The sequence below is a fragment of the Schistocerca nitens genome, chromosome 3 (assembly GCF_023898315.1).
Source record: "Schistocerca nitens isolate TAMUIC-IGC-003100 chromosome 3, iqSchNite1.1, whole genome shotgun sequence".
Taxonomy (NCBI): domain Eukaryota; kingdom Metazoa; phylum Arthropoda; class Insecta; order Orthoptera; family Acrididae; genus Schistocerca; species Schistocerca nitens.
This window is the reverse complement of record NC_064616.1, coordinates 50,513,084-50,539,670: the sequence shown is the minus strand read 5'-3', so window position 1 is coordinate 50,539,670 and position 26,587 is coordinate 50,513,084. Positions and strand designations below refer to the sequence as shown.

Here is a 26,587-nt window from a genome sequence, read left to right as displayed (position 1 = left end):
TGACTGTGTTTGCGGAAGGAAAAGGTATCACCACCACCACCACCAACTTATAACCAATGAATCACAATATTTTTGGACTGACAAGTTTCTTGGTTCCCAATTCTCAAGTCTTCGTCTTCTTCTTCTTCTTCTTCCACCTGGCCTTACCCCCTATCTTCATGGGGTCGGTATGTTAATCTGTATTTGTCAATGTTAGTGGAAGAGCGTGGACAGATTCCCATCCTGTTGCCAATGGGAAAAGAACTATTAAAATCTTTTATTGTTTCAAATGTTCTTAAAATACAGTTCAACTAAAACAACAACTTGTGTCAGATTCTTTACATTCTCAGCTAAAATGGAAAGTAAAGTACTGACTAAACTATTGTCAGACTTTGACAGATAATTCCATGATACTGGATGAACATAAACTTCTATATCACAAGCATGACGTAACCTGATGAGTCACAACATTACCACCGCTGCCCACTGTGAGACTCACTGTTGCCTGGTGGTATTGCAGGCATGTGACGCAGTAAGCAAAGTATGTCAATGTAGAGATGACTGGGGTATCATTCTAGCCACAATATGGCCACATTTGTTGGTTTGCGGAGTATGTATATAGATGTAGAAATCCTCCGACATAAACAACTTTGACAAAGAGCCAATTGTTATGGCCTCTCACCTGGGAGTGAGCATCTCAGAACATGTGAAGCTAGTCGGCTGTTTGCATGCTCCTGCTGAGAGCATCTGCAGAACATGGTTGAAAAAATGACCCAATCATGAATAAGTTACAAGGCCTCATCACAAATGCCTGCTCTATAAAGGCGGCAGACATCAATCAGTGGCAGATCTGACAACAGACTACAAAGCTTGTGCAAGCAGAAGTGGTTCAGAGCACACCATTCAGTGCACAGTGTTACACATGAGACATCAGGGTGTATATGCGGACAAGGAAAAAAAAATCCCAGAGTTTTCCCGGATTTCCCGGTTAAAAATACACTTTCTCCTGGGTGAAAACACGCGTTTTCTGTGTTAAGTGACAGTATATTTTCCCTTATCAATCCTTTGAAAGGTTATGGTTTTATACACGTGTGTAGAATTTCCCGGCACTTTAGAAAACGAAACTCAGGGAAAAATACACGTTTTGGAAATATCTTTGATGTGCAGCAATTTTCGTACTACAAATGTATACATTGGAATTCCACCAAACACCACATATTACTTTCTGAATCATTGAAATCAATATAGCAATGCACGTTTGTAAGCCAGTCATAGCTCATATCACGTGATCTCACCAGCCGATGGCAGCGGATATTCAGAGCATAGGACACATCATGTACTCAGCCAACAGCAACACCACTGTTACGTAGCACGAACACACAAACAGGGAAAGTTAATAGTTTAAATTAATATACATTGTGTTGCTACAATAAAAGCAAAGCTTTCACATATAATATTGGTCTCTAAGGTTAATAAGCCGCAAGAGAAGCTAAGCTTTCACATATAATATTGGTCTCTAAGGTTAATAAGCCGCAAGAGAAGCTAAGCTTTCACATATAATATAGCCTTTTTCGTTACTGACAGTACAGTTAGCCTTCTGCCAGCGAGCAGTGTGTCAGCAGTGCGCAAGTGGCAGCAAGTGGCATATTTAGCTTTAATATAAGTGTAGTAGTCAAGTTGAAAATTTGTTTGTGCATTCTTAGCGCACTTGTTTAGTTAAATCCGTCAAATCATTGTGTAGTTTCGTATTTAGCAGGGGCAGATTTGCATTTTAATATCTGTGTTATGTAATGTCTACATCTACATCTACATACATACTCCGCAATCCACCATACGGTGCGTGGCGGAGGTACCTCGTACCACAACTAGCATCTTCTCTCCCTGTTCCACTCCCAAGCAGAACGAGGGAAAAATGACTGCCTATATGCCTCTGTACGAGCCCTAATTTCTCTTATCTTAACTTTGTTGTCTTTCCACGAAATGTAAGTTGGCGGCAGTAAAATTGTACTGCAGTCAGCCTCAAATGCTGGTTTTCTAAATTTCCTCAGTAGCGATTCACGAAAAGAACAAAGAACACCTCCTTTCCTCTAGAGAGACCCCCCCCCCCCCCCCCCCCGCCCACCGAGTTCCTGAAGCATTTCCGTAACACTCGCGTTATGATCTGAATTGCTTCTATGTCCTACCTCAATCCCACCTGATAGTGATCCCAAACGCTTGAGCAGTACTCAAGAGTAGGTAGCATTAGTGTTTTATAAGCGGTCTCCTTTACAGATGAACCAAATCTTCCCAAAATTCTACCAATGAACCGAAGACGACTATCCGCCTTCACCAAAACTGCCATTACATGCTTGTCCCACTTCATATCGCTCTGCAATGTTACGCCCAAATATTTAATCGATGTGACTGTGTCAAGTGCTACACTACTAATGGAGTATTCAAACATTACAGGATTCTTTTTCCTATTCATCTGCATTAATTTACATTTATCTATATTTAGAGTTAGTTGCCATTCTTTACACCAATCACAAATCCTGTCCAAGTCATCTTGTATCCTCCTACAGTCACTCAACGACGACACCTTCCCGTACACCACAGCATCATCAGCAAACAGCCGCAAATTGCTATCTACCCTATCAAAAAGATCATTTATGTAGATAGAAAACAACAGCGGACCTGGGCACTCCAGATGGTACCCTCACCTCCGATGAACACTCATCATCAAGAACAACGTACTGGCATCTATTACTTAAGAAGTCTTCGAGCCACTCATGTACTTGGGAACCAATCCCATATGCTCGTACCTTAGTTAGGAGTCTGCAGTGGGGCACCGAGGCAAACGCTTTCCGGAAGTCAAGGAATATGGCATCCGTCTGATACCCTTCATCCATGGTTCGCAAGATATCATGTGAAAAAAGGGCGAGTTGCGTTTCGCAGGACCGATGCTTTCTAAAGCCGTGCTGATGCATGGACAGCAACTTCTCTGTCTCAAGGAAATTCATTATATTCGAACTGAGAATATGTTCGAGAATCCTGCAACAAACCAATGTTCAGGACATTGGTCTGTAATTTTGAGGATCCGTCCTTCTACCCTTCTTACAAACAGGCGTCACCTGCACTTTTTTCCAGTCGTTCGGCACTTTACGTTTGGCAAGAGATTCGCAATAAATGCAAGCTAAGTAAGGAGCCAATGCAGTAGAGTAATCTCTGTAAAACCGAATTGGAATCCCATCAGGACCTGGCGATTTATTTATTTTCAACCCATTCAGCTGCTTCACAACGCCGGGGATGTCTATCACTATGTCCTCCATACGGGAATCTGTACAAGACTCAAACGGCGGTATGTTTGTACGATCCTCCTGCATGAAAGATTACTCAAATGCTAAATTTAAAATTTCAGCTTTCGTTTTGCTGTCTTCCGTTGCCAGGCCAGACTGATCAGTGAGTGGCTGGATGAAAGCCTTCGACCCACTTACCGATTTTACGTAAGACCAGAATTTCCTTGGGTTTTCAGCAAGATCTTTTGCTAAGGTATGACGGTGGTAGTGGTTGAATGCTTCGCGCATTGCTCTTTTTACAGCAGCACGAATCTCTGCTAACTTTTGCCTGTCCTCATTCTCCCGATCTTTCTTGTACCGATAGTGCAACTGCCTTTGCTTCCTGAGCATTCTCTGAATTGCGCTGCTAAACCACGGTGGGTCTTTTCCGTCCGTAGCCCATTTTTTCGGCACATACTTGTCCAATGCGTGATTTACAATGTGTTTAAAATTTGCCCATAATTCTTCCACGTCCATCATACCGCAAGTAAATGAAGTTTATTCATTTAGTAAGTGGGATGCTAACAACTGCTTATCTGCTCTTTTTAGTAAGAATACTCTCCTAGCCTTCTTGACCGACTTTTTAACTTTCGTAACCATAGTCGTAATGACAACATCATGATCACTAATCCCTGTCTCAACACTGACACCGTCGATGAGGTCTGGTCTGTTTGTGGCTACCAGATCTAAAATATTTCCATTACACGTTGGCTATTGATTTAGCTGCTCAAGAAAGTTTTGTAATAATGTGTTCAAAAGTAATTCACACGACGGCTTGTCTGTACCGCCTGTAATGAATCCATAGACATCCCAGTCTATACTAGGTAGGTTTAAGTCGCCTCCGACTAATATAGGTTGATCCGGGTACTTCTGCGATACAGAATGTAGACTACCTCTGAATGATTCTAGAATTGTCACGGTGGAACCCGGTGGCCGGCAATAACACCCCACAACTAACTTTATTTCCCCTAGCCCTGTTAAACGTGTCCAGATAACTTCACAATCACACTCTACTTCAACCTCAGTAGACACAATATTTTTGTCAACTGCAATGAAGACACCACCTCCTACGGTGTCCAATCTATTCTTCCGATACACGTTCCAACCCTCACCAAATATTTCAGAACTTCCTACCTCAGGGTTCAGCCAGGTCTCAGTCCCGAGAATAATTTGCGTGCCACACGCTTCCTGGAGGGCAGTAAATTCAGGAACTTTATTCGGAACACTGAAAATTTACTGCTAATATCTTGATAGCTGAAGTGTCTTTACACTGAGCGTGTCCTGATTTCCCTGCCTGCACGTCAACTTGTGAGTATTCATCAGGACACCTCGCACTACTGCCTAGCCTAAAAAACCCCCACGTGCACGTCACAAGTACTCTGCTACCCGAGTAGCCGCTTCCTTTGTGTAGTGCATCCCTGACCTATCTAGGGGCGTCCTACAATTCCCCACCCAATAGTGCAAGTCTAGAAATCTGCAGCCAAGACCGTCACAGAGTCAACGAAGCCTCTGGTTGAGACCCTCCACTCGGCTCCAAACCAAAGGACCCCGATCCACTCTGGGAACGATGCTGCAAATAGAGAGCTCTGCTTGCACCCCGCCTGCGAGGCCAGCGGTCTTCACCAAATCCGCCAGCCACCTGTACGAACTGAGGATCGCCTCAGAACACATGCCTCGGCGGACGCAGCAAGCGACACCTCGGGTGTCTCAAGCGACGCGCCAGACCCTCCGCCGTCACTGCACCTCGAGGCAGCAGCCTGAAGGCGGCTGACCGTGGCCAACAGAATGCTCAGCTGCTCGCGAACTGTGGCCAGTTCCTCCTGCGCCCGCACACAGCACGTAGTGTAGCGTAATCGTCTGTCATTTGTTTATTTCTTTCAAATAGTCTTTGTATGTTACTCAGAGTACAGTTAGCCTTCTGCCGCCGAGCAGTGTGTCAGCAGTGCACAAGTAGCACCATTGCTACATTTACTGGGCAGTCTTGTATTTTAATAACATATACATTTTGTGCTGAATTGTTTGTGCTCTCTGTAGATTAGTTCAGACGTTCTTTGCACAACAGTATTTAGCATAGATAGGGACTGCGACTGCTGTGTTCGGATGCGGGCTGAGTTGGCATAACTTCACTCCCAGCTTCAGGCAGTGTTGGCTTTGGTCACACAGCTTGAGGCTGTTGCCAACGGGCATCACTGTGGGGGTCCGGACGGGGGTTTGTCGGGGACAGCCAGCTTGTCCCACACATCCCCTGATCGGACTATGGCTGTGGCTGCCCTGGATACTGCCCACATTGAGGATGACCCCTCACCCGTGGTAGAGTGGGAGGTCATCTCGAGGTGTGGCAGGGGGCGAAAGATATTCCAGAGGGCTGAACGGAAGGCCTCTCCAGTTTGTCTGATGAACCGGTTTCAGGCTCTGTCTCTGGCTGATACTGATCTTCAGCCGGACATGGCTGCTTGTCCTGTTCCAGAGGTTGCCCCTCAGTCTGCAAGATCTGGGCGGTTGCAGAGGGTGGGCTTACTGGTAGTTGGGAGCTCCAACGTCAGGCGTTAGGGATATGGCTGCAAGGCAGGGGAAGAAAACCAATGAGCACTCCGTGTGCATACCGGGGAGGTGTCATCCCAGATGTGGAATGGGTCTTTCCGGATTCCATGAAGGGTACAGGGTGCACCTATCTGTAGGTGGTCGCTCATGTCAGCACCAATGATGTGTGTCGCTATGGATAGGAGGAAATCCTCTCTGGCTTCTGGCGGCAATCTGATTTGGCGAAGACTGCCAGTCTTGCTAGTGGGATGAAAGCAGAGCTCACCATCTACAGCATCGTCGACAGGACTGACTGCGGACCTTTGGTACAGAGCCGAGTGGAGGGTCTGAATCAGAGGCCGAGACAGTTCTGCGACCATGTGGGCTGCAGATTCCTTGACTTGCGCCATAGGGTGGTGGGGTTTTGGGTTCCGCTGGATAGGTCAGAACTCTTCAGAAAATTTGCACTCTTTATTGCCTATTAGCTAATAACTTGCTGTTTTGTGTGATATAAAATTAAATATAGGATACATAAAACTAATAGAGACATGAGATAAGCAAGAAATTACACATTTCTTCAATCCTTAGCTCCTAGCATTTTTTTCTCTCTAATCTTGGTAGATCTTTACATGGCATGCTTTCCTTTCTGCGAAAGAATTTATTACCTCAAAGTTCGTGAAACATTTTACTACATGAAAAATCGAAATGTCATTATCTAATACTGAAAAAGCTGTTGACACAAATAATACCCAAGACTGGTGTGGTTTCTCGATCTGATTACATCTATTTCGTCACTGTCTCCTAGATAAAACAAAATAGGCCTTTCTAATATTGCAGCAATTTTGTAACACACACCAAATAAACGAGACTGCCGGCCAGGGTGGCCGAGCGATTCTGGGCGCTACAGTCTGGAACCGCGCGACCGCTATGGTCGCAGGTTCGAATCCTGCCTCGGGTATGGATGTGTGTGATGTCCTTAGGTTAGTTAGGTTTAAGTAATTCTAAGTTCTAGGGGACTGATGACCTCAGAAGTTAAGTCCCATAGTGCTCAGAGCCATTTGAACCATTTTAAACGAGACTGTTTTTGCACAAATGGCCATTTTTATAACAAGACAGAACGTAATTCACGAAGTATCAATATCAAATGCCTACTAGGCCTACAACAAGCAAAAAGCTTTATGTTAGAAAATAGTTTCACATTTCATTCATACGCATCAGTTTCTCAAGCATGAGATCGGAAAGTAGTATTAAGAAATTTTTATATAAATTTGGAATCGCCTTATTCTTTCATAATTTGTATGATGTCCCCATTTCTTCTCCTTCCTCGTTCTAACAAACAATCTTGTCATCACCAATTCTGTAGCTATTCCTGCCATTGTCAAAATATGTTCGCCGATAAACTTCACTAACCCTGCCAGAATTACAGCTTTAATTATCCTGCGATTATTTTATTATTTATTTAGGAGCTATTACTTGTTCGTACAACACGTTTTCCGCGTTACTTCCAAAACAGAACTCAAGCAGCTGCGAGCCGGGGACTGTACAACTGGTCCTTACTAGTATAGCGATCTGGCCAAAAATTTTCTGTCAAAATTTCATTTTCTTGGATACAAAATGGTTGGTTCAAATGGCTCTGAGCACTATGGGATTTAACATCTATGGTCACCAGTCCCCTAGAACTTAGAACTACTTAAACCTAACTAACCTAAGGACATCACACAACACCCAGTCATCACGAGGCAGAGAAAATCCCTGACCCCGCCGGGAATCGAACCCGGGAACCCGGGCGTGGGAAGCGAGAACGCTACCGCACGACCATTTCTTGGATACAGCGAGAAGATAATATGTAATCTTTCTCACCTGTTATTCCTGTCAGTCATTTATTTCCATTCTGGTCATCTGAATCTATAGACTTCGCTAGTAATTATAACAACGCTGATCATTCACAAACCCAATCAACCACATAATCAGACAGCGATTGGCATTCATCTGTTCGGCTTTACTCCCTCAGCTCGTATAGCCCCGTCCCCTTTTGTCTGCGGAAAGTTAATTTCTAGATGCGACAAGGATTCTCCAGACAGAGACATCAGGCATTCAAAAATCAACTTATGATTCATTCTAAAATCAACATATAATTCTTTCAGAAATCAACTTAAAATGTGTTCAAAAATGTTCAAAAACCAACAGGGATGTGTTCCAAAATCATATGAATAATCGATAGACAAACGGGTGCTGGGTGCTAGGAGCTTTGTGAAACAAATTTTTTTCCTCAATAATATGAATACGGCGCCCCCTTTTCCCGGTAGCATATAGCTGCTTGCTGCGACTGCTTGCACAGCCAAAAGCCACATTCCTGTAGCCAGAAGCGGGAGAATCTACAACTCAAACGCAACTCAACTGCGCATGCGCACGAACCTGCTAGTAACTCTAAAACGAAACTAATGTAAACAGTTTTGACTTCACGCTTATCGGAGGCAATTTGTTGTTATGAAGCATTGCACAGTCTTCCTAAAGCCTTTGACACATTTTGCTTTTGGCATATGCTTGAATGAGCAATGTGTGCCGTCATTGAATATGGCGCATTTCCTTTGCAATTTAAGTTCCCCCCCCCCTCCCCCCCTTCTCGTTAGATTGTTGAAGTATTATTCTGTAGTAGTGGAATACAGTAATATCCTTTGACAGAGAATTGGTTCTTACCAGTCAAAATTACAAAAAATAACTGAAAACTGAAACAATGAAAAATTCCCGGGTTTTTCCCGGTTTTCTCCCAGATGAAGAAATTCCCGAGGTTTTCTCAGATCTCCTGGGGCGTATACACCCTGGACATGTGATCAAGATTGGGCCGTGGATCAACGAAAACATGTCACCTGGTTACATGAATCATGTTTCTTGTTACACAGGGTGTATACGTGGACAAGAAAAAAAATTCCCTGATTTTCCGGTTCAAACTACATTTTCTCCTGTGTGAAAAAACATTTTTTCCGTGTTAAGTGACAGTGTACTTTTCCTCGGAACAGTAAAACTTATGAATCCTTTGAATATCCGGCACTTTTGAAAACAAAACTCAGTAAAGAAAACCGTTTTGGAAAGATCTTTGATGTGCAGCAACATGTAAGCTGCATATTATCGTATTACGAAAGTATAAATTTGAATTCCTCCAAACACTGCTTGTTACTTCCCGAAGCATTGATATCAAGATTGCGATGGGCTTTTGTAATAGCTCATGTCACGTGATCTCGCCAGACAACGACAGCGGATATTCAGAGCATAGGACGCGTGATGTAGACAGCCAATAGCAGTATCACTGGTAAGTAGCGCATATACACAAATTGAAAAAGTTAATATACATACACATAGTGTTGCTACAAGAAAAACAAAGCTTTCACATATAATACTGATCTCGAAGATTAATAAGCTGCAAGAGAAGCTAAACTTTCACATATAATACTGACCTTCTTATCACTTGTTACACTTTAAGATGCATCCCACAAATGTGCCAGTAAAATTTTTAACGAAGACATAAATGTCTGATCTTCTGGGTTGATTTTTAAATGTGAGTCAAACGCTCTGTGATTTAAGAAATTCATCATACATTCTTGCACATAATTCAGCTTGCATAAAAGGAAATTTACTTTGAAAGTAACTCTTTTCAAACAACCATTCGCAATATTTTCCCAAGACCTGTTAGAGATAGGTTTGTTTCAGCAATTGCCAGAGTGCGCAACTACGATGACGCAGGAAGCCCGTATGTTCGTGTGTGTAAAACACTTACGTCATAAAAGAAACAAGACAACAGAGCATACTCCAAGAGCATTGGAATTTCATGAACCATTCTAAAATGCATAATTCGGCTTAAAGTGTTCATTTGTATGTTCAGAATCGGATGTAAATTTTCTTGGAGTATCAGTACTGTATTATCTCATGTTTGGTTCTTTATTACTGCATTGCATAATGCCATACGTAGTAGAAGACGAAAAGATGCACTTTTGAAATGAAGCGAATACTTGAAACTTGCCATTAGCGTAGAATTAAACACTCCGTTTCAAATAAATTGACTGCCTCAGCAGAAAAGATTAACAAAAGCCAAATTTCTTTAGCAAACCGACAAAAATAACTTCATTGTTCTGCAAGGCGATTAATGCTTGACTGTCAGAAATGTAGAAATAAAACGAAATCTGAAACTAATAACATATTTCAGCCTTCTGTAATTATGTGTATGCATTTTAATTAACTTGATAGATCCCAGCCACAGAAATCCGTTTTGTTTTCATTTGACGTGAGAGCAATAAATGAAGAGGAAACAGCAAAATCACTAAACGTAAAGGCGGGTCACGTGGAGACAATCCACCTCCCCACTAAAACACAGACTGCTCTGTGCATCAGCACCCGATCAAAGATATTTTCGAACTGTGGCAATACCAGTGGTCTTACCCCCTCCTACTTCCCTCAAGCGTTTGAGGAAGGACGCAAAAATTAAAGAAAAAATCTACTTTTCAAAAATATGTTCATTTGTAGTTTCTTTCTGAAGAGTCTGATAAATAAAACATATGTTCGAGGAATTGGTCTTAAGAGTGCCAAAGTGCAATGCCATGTGTCTTACACAGCATTCTTCTATCACACGTCATTGTATTTCGCTCTGTGGAATTCAAATGTATAATATTTTGTAATGGATGCCATCAAACTACATTCAGAACAATGGAAATTAAAACGCCCTGTGGTGCCTCTCCTGCTCCCAGTCGGCAAGTTTGACATCCAGCCCCCCCCCCCCCCCCAATAAAAAAAAAAAAAAAAAAAAAAAAAAAAAAAAAAAAAAAAAAAAAAAAGGGACCTCGCAATTAATATTGGATGGTATTCTTCAGTTTCTCCCGGTGTATTTATTGCTCAAACAGTCCACGGTGTACTGCCGGTCCCGGAGAACAAGGACTCTTCAGAAAATGTGTACTCTTTATTACCTATTAGCTAATAACTTGCTTTTTTAGTGTAACATAAAATTAAATATAGGATACATGAAACCAATAAAGACAAATGACAATCAAGACAGTACACATTTCTTTAATCTATAAGTCCTAGCAATTTTTTTTTCTCTAACCTTGCTACAGCTTTACATAGCATGCTTTCCTTACCGTGAAATAATCTATTACCTCATCAAACTTCATCAAACATTTTGCTACATGAAAAAACGAAATGTCATCGTTAATACAAAGAGTACCCAAAACTGGCGTGGTTTCTTGATATGATTATGTGTATTTTGACACTGTATGCTACATAAAACAAAATAGGCCAGTCTAATACGGCAGCAGTTGTAACACACACCAAATAAACAAGACTGTTTTGGTACTAATGGTCACTTTTTAACATGTTACAATATAATTCACGATGTGCCAATATCAAATGCCTATTAGGCCTACTACAAGCAAAAAGCTTTATGTTCAGAAATAGCTTCAGATTTCGTTCATACGCTCCAGCTTCTCAAGCATGAGATCGAAAAGTAGTAGTAAAAAATTTTTACATAAATTTGGAATCGTCATATTCTTCCATAATTTGTCTGATGTCCCCATTTCTTCTCCTTCCTCGTTCTAACAAACAATTTTGTCATCACTAATTCTGTAACTATTTCTACCACTGTCAAAACTTGTTCTCAGGATAACTTCACCACCCCTGCGTTTATTCTCCGATTAGGCGTTATTACGTGTTCGTACAATGCATTTTCCACGCTACTCACAGAATAGAACTTAGACAGCTGCTGCCGGGGTCTGTATAACTGCCCATTAGTAGTGTAGCGGTCTGGCAAAAATTTTTTTATCAAAATTTCATTTTCTTCGATACACCGAGAAGATTACGTATTATCTTTTTTACCTGTTATTCCTGTTAGTCATTTATTTCCACCCTGGTTGTCTGAATCTATGGATTTCGCTGGTAATTAAAACAACGTTGATCATTCGCAAACCCAGTCAACTACATAAGCGAACAGTGATTGTCATTCACCCGTTCGGCTTTATTCTGCTCAGCTCGTGTAGCTCTGTTCCCTTCTGACTGCAGGAAAGTTAATTTCGAGATGCAACGGGAATACCCCTGGAAGAGGCATGACGTACAATGTGCACACATTCAAAAATAAACTTATGATTCATTCAGAAATAAACTTAGAAAATGTAGAAACAATGTTTAAAAACCAACAGGGATACATTTTAAAATCTATGAATAATTGATAGATCAATGTGTGCTGGATATTAGGCGCTTTGTGACACAAGGTTTTCTTCCCCTGAAGAATGTGAATTTGGTGACCCTCCTCCCCCCCACCCCCCCCCCCTCCCCATCACCCAATGAATTTTCCAGCCGGGGCGGATACCCCGGTTTGTCCCCAGTGAATCTGGCAGCTCCAGCGAACCAAAAATTTTTTCGGGTAGCATCTTGCTGCTACTACTAATACAGCTAACAGCCCCACTTCTGTAGCCCGAAGCAGGAGAAGGTGCTACACATGCACGACTCAACTGCGTATCTGCATGAGCCTGCTTGCAACTGCTCGAACGAACCTAATACATTACTGGCCATTAAAATTGCTACACCAAGAAGAAATGCAGATGATAAACGAGTATTCACTGGACAAATATATTATACTAGAACTGACATGTGATTACATTTTCACGCAATTTGAGTGCATTGATCCTGAGAAATCAGTACCCAGAACAACCACCTCTGGCCGTAATAACGGCCTCGATACACCTGGGCATTGAGTCAAACAGAGCTTGGATGGCGTGTACAGGTACAGCTGCCCATGCAGCTTCAACACAATACCACAGTTCATCAAGGGTAGTGACTGGCGTATTGTAAGAAGCCAATTGCTCGGCCACCATTGACCAGACGTTTTCAATTGGTGAAAGATCTGGAGAATGTGCTGGCCAGGGCAGCAGTCGAACATTTTCTGTATCCAGAAAGGCCCGTACAGTACCCGCAACATGCGGTCGTGCATTATCCTGCTGAAATGTAGGGTTTCGCAGGGGTCGAATGAAGGATAGAGCCACGGGTCTTAACACATCTGAAATGTAACGTCCACTGTTCAAAGTACCGTCAATGCGAACAAGAGGTGACCGAGATGTGTAACCAATGGCACCCCCATATCATCACGCCGGCTGATACGCCAGTATGGCGATGAGGAATACACGCTTCCAATGTGCGTTCACCGCGATGTCACCAAACATGGATGCGACCATCATGATGCTGTAAACAGAACCTGGATTTATCCGAAAAAGTGAAGTTTTGCCACTCGTGCACCCAGGTTCGTCGTTGAGTACACCATCGCAGGCGCTCCTGTCTGTGATGCAGCTTCAAGGGTAACCGCAGCCATAGTCTCCGAGCTGATAGTCCATGCTTCTGCAAACGACGTCGAACCATTCGTGCAGATGGTTGTTGTCTTGCAAATGTCCCCATCTGTTGACTCAGGGATCGAGACGTGGCTGCACGATCCGTTACAGCCATGCAGATAAGATGCCTGTCATCTCGACTGCTACTGACGCGAGGCCGTTGGGAACCAGAAAGGCATTCCATATTCCCCCTCTGAACCCACCGATTCCATATTCTGCTAACAGTCATTGGATCTTGACCAATGCGAGGAGCAATGTCGCGATACGATAAACCGCAATCACGATAGGCTATAATCCGACCTTTATCAAAGTCGGAAACGTGATGGTACGCATTTTTCCTCCTTACACGAGGCATCACAACAACGTTTCACCAGGCAGCTCCCATCAACTGCTATTTGTGTATGAAAATTCGGTTGGAAACTTTCCTCATGTCAGCACATTGTAGGTGTCGCCACTGGCGCCAACCTTGTGTGAATGCTCTGAAAAGCTAATCATTTGCATATCACAGCATCTCCCTGTTGGTTAAATTTCACGTCTGTAGCATGTCATCTTCATGGTGCAGCAATTTTAATGGCCAGTAGTGTATAAACAGTTGTGACACCACGCTCATTGGAGCGAGGCCCACAAGACGTTGGCTTTGCATTGGAGGCAATTTGTTGTTATGAAGCATTGCACAGTCTTCCTAAAAAAAGCCTTTGACACATTTTGCTGTTGGCAGACGCTTGTATGAGCACTGTGTTTTGTTGTTGTATATGGCGCATTTCCTTTGCAACTTAAGTTTTATTTTCTTTTTATTTTTTTTTTCCTCTCGTTCATATTTTACTGCTGTAATATTATTCTGCAGTAGCTGGATACAGTAATATCCTTTGTTAGAGTATTGTTTCTTACCAGTCAAAATTAAAAAAAATTTAACTGAAAACTAAAAAAGTTCCCAGAATTCTACAAAATTCCCGGTTTTCTCCTGGATGAAAAAATTCCCAGGTTTTCCCCAGATCTCCCGGTTGTCCTGGGTCGTATACACCCTGTTACACCACGCTGATGGTCGTGTCTGGATACACTGTTATCTAGACAAATGGCAGCTTAAAAAAGAGCAGCCCATCATGGGCATGGACCGGTGGGGGCAATTTTATGCTATGGGGACCATTTTTATGTGCTTCCATGGGATCTATAGTAGTAATGTAAGACACTATGACAGCCGTGCACTATGTGAACATTATTGCAGACCACCAGCATCCTTTCATACTTCATGTCTTTCCATATGGCGAAGGCATTTTCTAGCAGGCTAATTGTCACATCAGTAGGCCAGAATTATGGAACAGTGGTTTCAGGAACATGATAGTGAACTCGTGTTGATGTCATGGTGTACAAATTCACCTAACCTGAAACCAAATGAACATGGAAATGTGTGACCTGTGTACAGACATATGGTGCCACATACCCCTGGAAACCTACCAAGGAACTGTCAAATTCATACTGTGCAGAACTGTTGCTGCACTGCACTCCAGAGGTGGATCAACATGTTATTAAGTAGCTAGTCATAACGTTATGGCTCATTAATATAAACCCAAACGATGTTGCTGAAGTAAGGAACCACACATCCCGCACTGAGTACTGTGCTATGTAGATGCAGTTTAGGAATGCTTTAATCCACTTAACTTTCCAGAGACATATTCAGTGTCCAAATGGTGGATTTCATTGACTGCAGCTTGTTGTCTCTCATTTATTGACACTTGACTTCCATCTGGCACAAGAACCTCGGCTCCAACAATCGGATAAATAAATACAGAATGCACCTGACACAGGCAAAGATGAATACAGTGTGTATGCAACCATCACACACATCCACCATGTGAGAGATCTCATTTGTCACAAAATCACAGAAAACTGGATAATCACTATATTATACTCTACTCACTGGCAGCCATAATTCAGATTAATTTAATTTATTCAAATGCAATCATTATGATCCATTAAAAAGATAACTCTTGATTTATTAATGTGTTTTTGACAAAACGCATACAACAAAAATTTCTAGTTGGTTGATGAATGGCAGCTTGCTCCAAGTGTAGAACAAATGTACGTTAATGCAGAGAAGTAGGAAAAACAATCCTGTAATGTTATATGGTTGGGTTATTGATGAGCATTGGGTGGCGGCCATAGTGGGTGGGGGGAACAAACAGCAAGGTCATTGGTCCCATGACCTAAGGTGGCAGAAACTGAGGAAAGAACAACATCAAAAGCATGGTCCAGTCCAGTCAATGAGAAAGAAAAATGGGCAAACACAGAGGCAGCAGGAATGTCAGGGTGGCAGAAAGAGAAAAAAACAGGAGTGATGGGGGAAAGTGAGGAAGGGCAAGAGCAGGGGAGGCTGCAGAGGCACTTTGCATGATGGGGCACTGGCACCGCTGCTGACCCATCCTGATTCCCACACCATACTACGCGACACAACGGGAAGAAGACACAAGAAAAGGCAAAACAAAGTGGCACAACAAACCAGACAAAAGTACAGGAAAGTGGGATAAAACCTGTCTGGCGCAAAGGCACGGCTGAAGGCCTCACAGACCGACACCAATGCCTTGGGACTCCAGTTCTAGAAAGGAATTCAGGTACTTAAATCTGCGAGGGCAAATCACTTTCACAACAAGAACCAATGATAGAAGTAACCATGCAAGAGTCATCTGGTAACACCCAGGACAAGGAGAGTGGAAGGATATATTTAGTGTGAAGGGCCAAATGGTGTTGGCAGGCCAACAAAATAGGGATCACTGTGAGGAGGGATAGTGGTAGGTGATTCATTTTGGACTAACAATCCTACATCAACCTAACAGAGCTACTACATAGACAGTGGTAGATTCCCACCGGGAGAGTCAGAAGGAAGAATGCTATGTGGTGGGATTCCCCTTAACTGAGCAAAGTTTGTTAGACAGAGGGGTGGCCCCCAAGAGTCGGCCCACAACCGAGCGAAAAGGAATTTAGTATAAAGCCACAAATCTGCCTGGGCAGTGCTCACAGAGACAGGTGAGTAGGTGGCTGGCATAGATGGCCTGCGGGAAGGGAGATAGAGATCGCAAACTGTGACCAACTGTGGACCTGGATGGCAACCACTTCCAATGTGATACAAATCAGAATCTATATGCTAAAAATCTACACACAAAACAAAGTGCAAATATCACCAAAAGCCCTTAAAGGGCTGACCCAGTTCATACAGAAAGCACTGAACTCAAAAGGTAGTGAGGACAGGGTTTCACCCCAAGACGGTGAGTCCGGCCCTCCTTCCAGGGGAAGGAAGGCTGCAGGGCCATAAGAAACAGCATTAAAATACCCATTCCCAACTACAGATACAGCCATAAAAGAATACCCATTTTTATGGAGGTTAATGTATTTCATACACAAAGCATCTGGCAAGACGGCCGTTGCTAGGAGATCTGATGCTCTAGAATGACGAGCAACCTATTGTAAGCATACATGGTGAGGTAGTCACTAAGGTATCATCAGAAGTGTGAGGACACGGATGGACGCATGGACGCGCGCGCACGCGCACACACACACACACACACACACACACACACACACACACAAAACCACTTCACAGCAAGCGCACAACACAGAAACTCAACAGACAAGCTACTACACACTCATATATGGAAACAAACTGCCACACAGAACGTCCTCAAGAAACAAGGAAAAAAATAGCATACCAAAGCAATAGCTCAATACAGAAATGTCTAAAGAAGGAAGATGGCATTGACATATACCAAAAATCTGGCATATACAAACTCCAGTGTAACAGTTATGATGTTCTATGCTTCAGAGAGACCAGCAGAACTTTTGAAATAAGGTATAAAGAACATAAAAGAGCATGGAAAGATGGCATCAGCTATTCAACAGTTGCTGAATACCTCTGGCAAGAAAACCACCATTGTATCACAATAGAAACAAATATTATAGTAGATTCAGTAACAAGAAATCTACGCAATATCCCCACCATAGAATATACCAAATCACTGACAGACTTCCCCCTAATACAAAATAAACAAAAGATGAACATATTCCACAATAGCAAAACAAGGTACACGAAATAGTGAGATGCAGTAGTTCTTCACAACACAAAATGTGAATATATTCCGTGTTAGGGAAGGTGCTGTGTGCTAAAATCTACCACATATGTGAAGATGAACAGGAAGAATTCTGTCAGAGAGAGAGAGAGAGAGAGAGAGAGAGAGAATAATTATGATGCTAATTAATACTGTTTATAGCAGTAAGTTAAAGCATGAGAACTGTTCATGATCATAGTAAACAAAATTGTGAGAACAAACCATTTTGTTACAGTGACCACTGAAGATGATTTAAAATAAAGCAAAATACATGTGGTCTTGATGAGACTCATTAAAGTAGCAAAAGATGGTATTTAACCTTTACAACTCGTAAATAATTTTGTTGCTGTGTGATTTTCAATTAAAATAAACTATATATCATCAAACAAAATATATTTTCCCTAATTACTCAAAATCATCCTAATTATCAAGACGGTTTCACATAGTGCAGATAAATAAGCATGAACTGTATTTTTCAATAACTACTCCAGCCAAGCTGCAAATTTTGTGATCCACAAGGGCATGATTTGAATAACTGAAGTGTGCAAATTCATGATGGATATGCAAAAGATTGTTTAACACTTTCCGGTAGCTGCCCGTAGAATCTACAGGAGCATTGCAATTTCCCCAACAGTTGGCACTTGAAGAATATCCAGGTGTGGTATTCCTGATTTTCATGATGCTCTATTATTGACAGTGACAGACTGAATGAAGTCACTTGTTCCTGTTTTAGTTTTTTTTGAAGAGTCACTAGATGGGTGTTCCTGTTTCCACAAAGTGCTCTGTGACTCTGAAAACATTACAGCATGATCAGTTTCCACAAATTTGTTGTAAAATGGGGAACACATTGATCGATGAGGATATTCTCGGACTGCTTGAAGATTCTGATTCCGAAACTGACAATGACGGTTTTGAAATTGACGGCAGTATAACTGAAACAAATGGTATTCTGCTTTTCTCCTTCATAATATAAGTAAATGCGACACAAAGAAGTCACAAAAGTTTATAGTTTCTGCGGACTGCAGAATTCACTGTGGCCCAACTGGAATGTGTTAAAGCATTAGGAACACTAACTCTTCTATCTTATTACATTTATTCCTCACAGGAAATATTTCATAAATAATATTTTTCTTTTTTTAATCAAAAGTTCAATTAACAGAACCAATACTAGGAGTAACAACAACATACAGAAAGACTGAACTATACTTGCTTTGGTCCAGAATGGTGTCCATTATTCATACACACATTTTCTGTAACTTCCCAGTATACATACAATTTCCTGCTAGTCTAGCTGAGATATGAAAGTAGTTAACTTGATACTGTTTACTCCTTTTAATAACTACTTTTTCCCTTGTCTTTCAGCTAACTGTACTTATACAAGTAAGTCATGTGCCATGTACACACTTGAAATGATTAATTTACTATTTACATAGTATTTCATGTGATTTCATAGCCTGTGTCAGAAATTACTGACTGCTGATGAGTGTGGCATATTTGGTTTCATTGCAAAATTATATTAATTAAAGAAATAGGTAATCAAAATTATTACAAAAATGTGTAATGGTGAAATCTCGGTGAGCTAATCAGTAGTTGCAAGAATATTGACACTACTCATTGCATTCTTTCTGGTAACCTGTTTGTTTCCTGAAAACCATTTAATTTGACAGATGTTCGTAATTAAAGATCAGCCACACCCAAATTTACTTCTGCCAATTGAGCCACCGTGCTTGTTAGATCCCATGATTTGACTTATATTTTTGTTTCCCTAATCTTTCTGAGCCATGTAACACTATTTATTGTTCAATTACGCCTTCCATTAAAAATAACAAAAGTCCCAACCTGAGAACTTTACTTGTACGTAGGTAACCCACTGCATAGGCATACAGTGTGCTAATGAAATACTGTGAACTTTTATAATTTGCTAATCTGCTATCTTATTTAAACCATATCACCGCCAGAACTTATATATCATCTACTCTATTAAATTTTCATCTTGTAGTTTTATAAAAGTGCAAACGATAATGATGTGTTGTGCTTTGTTATTTTTGGTGAACTTTAATTTGAAGTACAATGTTCACTGTCACTAAATATTTAGCTTCTGTTGGTGGACTATTACTTTTAATATGTTGAGAGTGAATTCAGTGGATTATATAGTAATGTCGTGTGGAAATAAACTGAGTACAAACAACCGTGGTGGACTGTGTAAATGAGCTACCACCGAAGATTACTATTGTTTATAACACAGACAAGAAAGAGTCTTTTACTTGGTTGCTTAACAATATTGTTTTGGATAAAAACTGAGGTGTCAGTTTTTGCAAGTTCTACTAGTGGAATAATACTTCATTTATTTTCTGTTGTTAGACTGAAGTTAGTTGTGGGTGTTGGAGGAAATAAATGTGCCTAATAGTGAATCTGAAATCCAATGGTGTAACATTTATTACTGCTGAAAGTAGTTGGAATACCCACATAAATTTTCTAGCTGCAGACAATGGACTTATGGTGCTACCGAGGAAGAAGAGACAACAACGAAGTGCATTAACGCAGCTTAAGATGAGCATGGAGGATTTTCTTTTCATGAACTTCTACTGATCTAACTAATTCCATGGCAAAACTAATTAATACGATAAGCTTATACAAGGTGGTGGCTAAGCTTGCTCTTATGTATGGTAATGAAAACTGATTTCTAAGAAGTGGAGAGGTACAAAGAATTGAAGTACCTGAGATGAGGTTGCCGAGGACACTTCTTGGACTAATGCTATGACACAGTGTGTGGTGTGAAGACATAAGACAGCAACTATATGTGAAAACAATAATGACAGAAAAGATTAGATGTCACCAAGAAATATGGTGTGACCACATCAAATGGATGCCAGACACCACCTGAGTGCCTACCATGGCAATCATTACATTTCAACCAAAAAGGAAGATGGAATGTAGGACAGCCAATGAAGAGATGGGAAAACAGATTTGTTAAATTTCTTTGATTTTGGAATGAACCAACACACTCTGCTTGAAATGGAAAAAGAAGAAGAAGAAGAAGAAGAAGAAGAAGAATGAACTTTATACCACAGATTACGTCATAAAAACTTACTAATGATTATGGTTACAGACTTGCATCATCTCTGTGTGAGACTTGAGTATGAAAAGAAAGGGTTGCAGTTTGTTCCTTTCTATCACACTGCTGTGGTTCCTCAAGAAATGCCTTTAATAAACTGGAAATTTATATTATAAGAGAATTAACAATAAGTGTCTTACAATCATATTAATGAGACCAATATACAGTTATGCAAAGCAAACACAAAGAGGTTAACATTATTAAAGAATAAAACTTTAGTCTAGCCATGGTGAAGTGTGGCATGCCGCAAGGGTCAGTTCTGGAACTCTTATTGTTCATATCATGTCTTAATTATCTACCGACAGTGTACAGTAAGTACTTAACTATGCAGAAGACAGAACAGTTGTTAGCTGGGGACACAGTGAGAATATATACAAATATGAAGATGGGATCTGTTCCTTCGGACATGGCCGAAAGAACAGATACCATTGGTGATCTTGCAGCTCTCAAAGAATGAAATTACAATGAAATCCAGACCTTTAGCTGCTTACAGGTGTTGATAAATATCGACGGGGACAGTTAAAAATGGTGCCCCAACTGCGACTCGAACCCAGGATCTCCTGCTTACATGGCAGATGCTCTACCATTCTGAGCCAACCCGGACACAGAGGATAGTACGACTGCAGGGCCTTACCTTTGGCGTGCTCCCCGTTAGACCCACATTCTCAACTTAATGTCCACACACTACATTTGTAGCGCCCCTGCCCACTCTACTCATTACTCGCGGCAGTCAATCTACCGATTCCCGTAAGAGTTCGGGCAATGTGAGTGCATCTGCACTCAAGAAGATTATTGGCCAGTAAGCCTCATCTATATGAAGATTGTATCTGTTCTTTTGGACATGTCCGAAAGAACAGATACCACTGGTGATCTGGCAGCTCTCGAAGAACCATCTTCATATAGATAAGGTTTACCTGCCAATGGTCTTCTTCAGTGCGGATGCACTTACATTGCCTAAACTCTTACGGGAATTGGTAGATTGACTGCAGCGTGTAATGAGTATAGTGGGCAGGGGCACTACAAATGTAGTGTGTGGACAGTAAGTTGAGAATGTGGGTCTCTCGGGGAGCGTGCCAGAGATAAGTCTCTGCAGTCGCACTATCCTCTGTGTCCTCAGTGTCTCAGACGGATAGAGCATCTGCAATGTAAGCGGGAGATCCCGGGTTCCAGTCCGGGTTGGGGCACACATTTTCGACTGCCCCCGTTGATATTTATCGACGCCTGTAAGCAGCTAAAGGTCTGGATTTCATTGTAATTTCATAGTGAGAATAATCTGACACCGAATTGTTTTAGATTCTTAAATGGCTTGTGGAATTTATTCAAACGTAATATTTTCAGCTTAAAACTTACAAAACAAGCCTAATTTATTTTCAACTAAACCACCAAACTGATGAAGTGTAATGGAATGTTGTGTACACAAACAAAATTGGATGACACAATTGCCTTCTTAATGTAATGTTAGAAAGGCATCTGTCTTGGGATCATCACATTGATCTTTTAACCAAAACATTAAGAAGACCAGATTACACAATAAAAACAATGTCACCAGTTCTGAATTATGAATAAATGTGAATGGTGCATTTTTCACTAGTGTATCCCTACCCATTTTTCACTAGAGTATCCCTACCTCACATATGGAACTGGAGTATGGGGTGTGCTAGAGCCGAGCATATAAACAGAGTATTCACTGTTTAAAAAGGACAGTTAGGATTGTATGCAATCTCAGACATAATGGGTCCTGTAAAAGGATATTCAAGAGTAATAAATTACTTACACTGCCATCAATACATAGTTCTACAGCTGAATAATTTAAAGATACCAGCCACATAGTAGCTTAAACAAGGACTTATTTATGTATAACGCTGGGAGGGATTACATTAATCACCTGACAAAGAATAACACAGAAAATGCAGAGAACTGCCCCTACCATATGGTGTTAAACTTTCAAAATATATAAACAGATTAAAGGGATGCTGGTTTGAATAAGTATCTGGATAATAAATGTTAGTTTAGTACTAAAGAATTCCTCTGAAATTAATAGCTTGTCTTGATTTGCACCATACGATTTATAATTGAGATATATTGTGTTTGTGTAACTGATCCTAGAAGGTATGACATGAACTGTAACATGTGCCCACAATCCAACATTGCTTTTTTATGTATCTGTGGAGAATAACTAAATCAAAAATTATATGTAACTCCCACATGCTGCAATTAATGCCTGTACACATCACAGCACAGAATTAAAGAAGACACCTTCGATATGTTTGTAGCAATTCTCCTACCCTGTAGTTTTTCTGTAAGTCAACAAAGGTGATTGATATATAGTTGGGTGAAACTTTGTTTGTTACTCTCCTCTTCCAGACATGTTCAACAGATGCCACTTCAGGTGAATGTGAAAGTCAGAGAAGCAATGGTGTCTATCACTCTTTGGACAAGGCTTGCATATTTCTTACGATGTGTGGCTGGGCATGGTCCTGATGAGAGATGGCATGTGGATTTTCTGGAGAAAGGGCAGCACCTCAGACTAACTTCTCAGACTGACCTCAATACAAAGGAGTCAAGATGGTGCCCCAAACCATCAAACTCAGCATCTGTATGCTATGTCACTCCACAAAACATGTTGCTAGATTGTGATCACTGCTGTAGGGTCTAACGTATACGTGATTGATACTGTAGATCGCTTACCAATTTTAATCAGAGGTGTCTTTGATGCATGCCATTATTGCAGACCATAAAGTATGGTTTTGTGGTAGGAACACAAAAAGATCCACATCTGTTGCATTGTCTCCAGGACTGAGTCAACTCTGCTGATGAATCTGTATAATTTGTTGCAGCGTGGCCTGATATTTGCTTTTCACTATGTAAGACTTCCTTCTATCCACTTGTTTTACAAACATGTCACTGTTGTCAGCATGACTGACAGATGAAGTGTCACAGTATGACAGACTTATTTCCCAGAGGACAACCATTCTGCATCATCAAACAAATTAATATTTTGATATTGTATCCTTTTGTATTGGTGAGCCACTCTGACACTTTCTTTCACGCTGTATAATTCCTCTTCATAAAATGAGCTTGTAGTAAGATTGACGAGTTTGATCACTCATTAGAGAGCACTGAAGGGCCTATTTGTATGTCATCTTTCTGCAAGATGAATCAGTTATTGCTGGCACACTGTCTTAAACAAACACCAAGTTGGAGTCATTTGGACCATTCTTTATGGTTGTTGTAATTTTCACTATTAATATATAATTCGAGCTCTATTGTGATACTTGTCTTCTGCATACTGTAAGTGCAGTAACATGATTAGTTTAAGTAAACATTGTACACTTACCTTTCCTTTGACAATGTTCAGGTGCAACACCCCAGACATTACTTCAAGCACTTTAGTTTGCACATATACACATATTTATGATTTAATTTGTAAATAAGAATCTATTCAAAGTTTGTGGCTAGTTTTAGATCCCTGAGAATGACGTAAATTACAAGCTGCAGAAATAACATTAACCCTCAGAAAAATAATTCTTGTGTAAAATAAATACTGCACATTTTGTTAGTCTGATGTTCTACAAGGATAGCAAGAGTAACAAACCACGCACCCAATCAAACCTTATTCGGGCTCCCTCAGGGCATTTCTTGGAATCTGCTCCTCTTTTAGTATGGATTCTTGACAGTAATTTCTTAAGTTGTTATATCAAAAACCACTTCCATTTATAGGAATGACTATCTGCTTCTCTTGTCTTTTTACATCAATGCTACACTTTGATTCATTCATATGACTGCTTCTCAGTTCACACGTTATAGTATTCTAATTTACCATGTTATTAAGCTGAAATCTCCTGATACTCAAAAACTTTCTTTTCTACAGCCTTCAGTTGAATTATTTATTAACATTATTAAGGAGTATTTCCAGTTAGATGAGCAGCAATGACATTCACAAATTCTAGTACAGCCTGAAGAGTCTCGATTTGAGTACAGCACAGTTTTTAACTGTTCAGAAGCTTCCTAACATGGTTGGTTGGTTGGTTGGTTGGTTTGGGGAAGGAGACCAGACAGCGAGGTCATCGGTCTCATCGGATTAGGGAAGGATGGGGAAGGAAGTCGGCCGTGCCCTTTGAAAGGAACCATTCCTAACATGGCTTGCTGACAGATAACATTCAGTCTGAAATAGCTAGAATTAAGTTCTCATCATATCTGTACATTAGCTCTGCTTACATAAACTTTAGATATAATTTCTGTTCATCTATTCTTTTCATGCCTCCCTTCCACAGCACAGAGCAGTCCGTTCATTAATCTTCTTTATATTTATTCTACCAATACCTAACCTTATATCTCAGCAATATTATCAACTTTTCACCACAGGCAAATGTGTGTTCTGAAAGGAAGAGGGGGGGGGGGGGGCAGACAGGATTAAATTTGAGAGAAATTGTAAAATAAAATATACAAAAATTACTCACCTGTGAATGAGGATTCCTATCAAAAAGGGAGCAGGTGGAAGAATCAGTTTATGTAAGCACTGGAAGGATGGTCTAATATAAATAAAACCACCATATTCTGATGAGCCCAGGAAGACTGTTCCTTGTAAAACAGAATGGCCCAATTCACTCACCATTCTACCTGCAAGAAATGAAATGTTTACAACATAATGAGTTACTCTTGTTTGCCACTGAAAGGGTACTGACTCGAGAACAGGGCTTACAATAGTAATTTTAGAATCTTCACCTACACAGAGCAAGAATGGTTGATATTTCTATCTCCTACATAAAAGAAAGTACAACTTTTTCAATAAATGTGTCAAGATTCACAGGCCAATCAGCTTTCCTTTAACATAAAGATACAAAACCTCATTAAGGGCTGTATACGGGGTAGGAATGGTGACCCTCTCCCACTGACAGAGGTCATGGCAGTGAAATGGTAGATACGGGTCAGTCAGTTGCAACGTATCAGTGTAGTAAAATGAGATGAAATGTGGATGTGAAGTGTCCAATGTGTCTACAAGGAATGGTGTATCACTTGCAACCATGTAACACAGAGTGCAACAACAGTGGTCATAAAAATATTCTGACAGACAGCAAAGGTGAATGTCAAGTCCTGTCTATGACAAATGGTTTCAAACTCAACAGGAATTGCTGCTGTCAGTGAACACAGGTCCATTTCAAGCAATTTCTGAGTAAACACTGTGAAGGCAACTGCAAGTGATGAACATTTGTAGCTGGATACCATGCAAAGGGCATTCTTCACAGCACCACACAAAATTGCATGTCTCCCATGGGCCAAATAACACGGATACTGGACAGTAGCTGACTGGAGGCATTTAGTGAGGTCCTATGAGTCATGCTTTGCCTCTTTTCAACTAAATCGCAGTGCTGAGTGAACTGAGTGTGCGCGCGCACACACGCACACACACACACACACACACACACACACACACACACACACACCAGTACAATTATTTCATATATTGGACATACTGGGATATATACTGAAATTCATTTAGTTTACACTGATTATAGAATTATTCAGGGAGCCACATTTTTAACTCACAACAGTTGTAGGTTATTAATTAAGAATTACTTGATGGTGTACTAACTTATGGAGAATGCTTAAAGAGGAGCAGAACTCGATTCGATCTACTACTCTGAAAGTTAAAAACAGTATAGCTTCAGTTGAAAATAATAATAATAAAAAAATTTAATTTGATGCCTGCATCTCAGTGCCTAATAAGATTTTGATAAGATGACATTAACTATTTTATTAGGCTATAGTACCTATTCATTGACATGGAAATAGATTCAAAATATTTTTGTGTATCATAAAGTAACTAAAGTGAAAGAGATTCCCCATTCAACATGTGGGATTCAGGGTTTCAACCCTATCTCCACTTAGTTGTTTTTTATCTAACAGATCTAATAGCGTATTTATGCAATCGTATACTGCAGTTTCTGTAGATTTGTTGCTTCTGAAACCATGTTGAGCTAAACTTAGGAAATCTATTCCCCCCCAATGAAGTCCATCAGTTTTTTTTTGTACATTATTTGTTCAAAAACTTTAGAAAAGCAGGATCAGATTGAGACAGGCCTGTAGTTATTCATATCTTTATTATAACCTTTGATGAAGACAGGAATTACTTTAGAAAGTTTCAGAGCTTCAGGGAAAGTACCTGCCTGGAAAGAACAGTCACAGAGGTGAGTTAATGGTTCAGTA

The 26,587-nt window shown here is 40.7% G+C and overlaps 1 protein-coding gene across 1 annotated transcript in view; it reads right to left on the bottom strand.

The window, feature by feature from the left end:
• Window positions 1–26,587, bottom strand: part of LOC126248002 (zinc finger FYVE domain-containing protein 9) — a 383,986-nt gene that overhangs the window by 107,377 nt on the left and 250,022 nt on the right. The window contains exon 11 of the mRNA XM_049948584.1: window positions 24,841–25,000. Coding sequence (XP_049804541.1) covers window positions 24,841–25,000 — 160 coding nt within the window. The remainder of the gene's footprint in view (window positions 1–24,840; window positions 25,001–26,587) is intronic.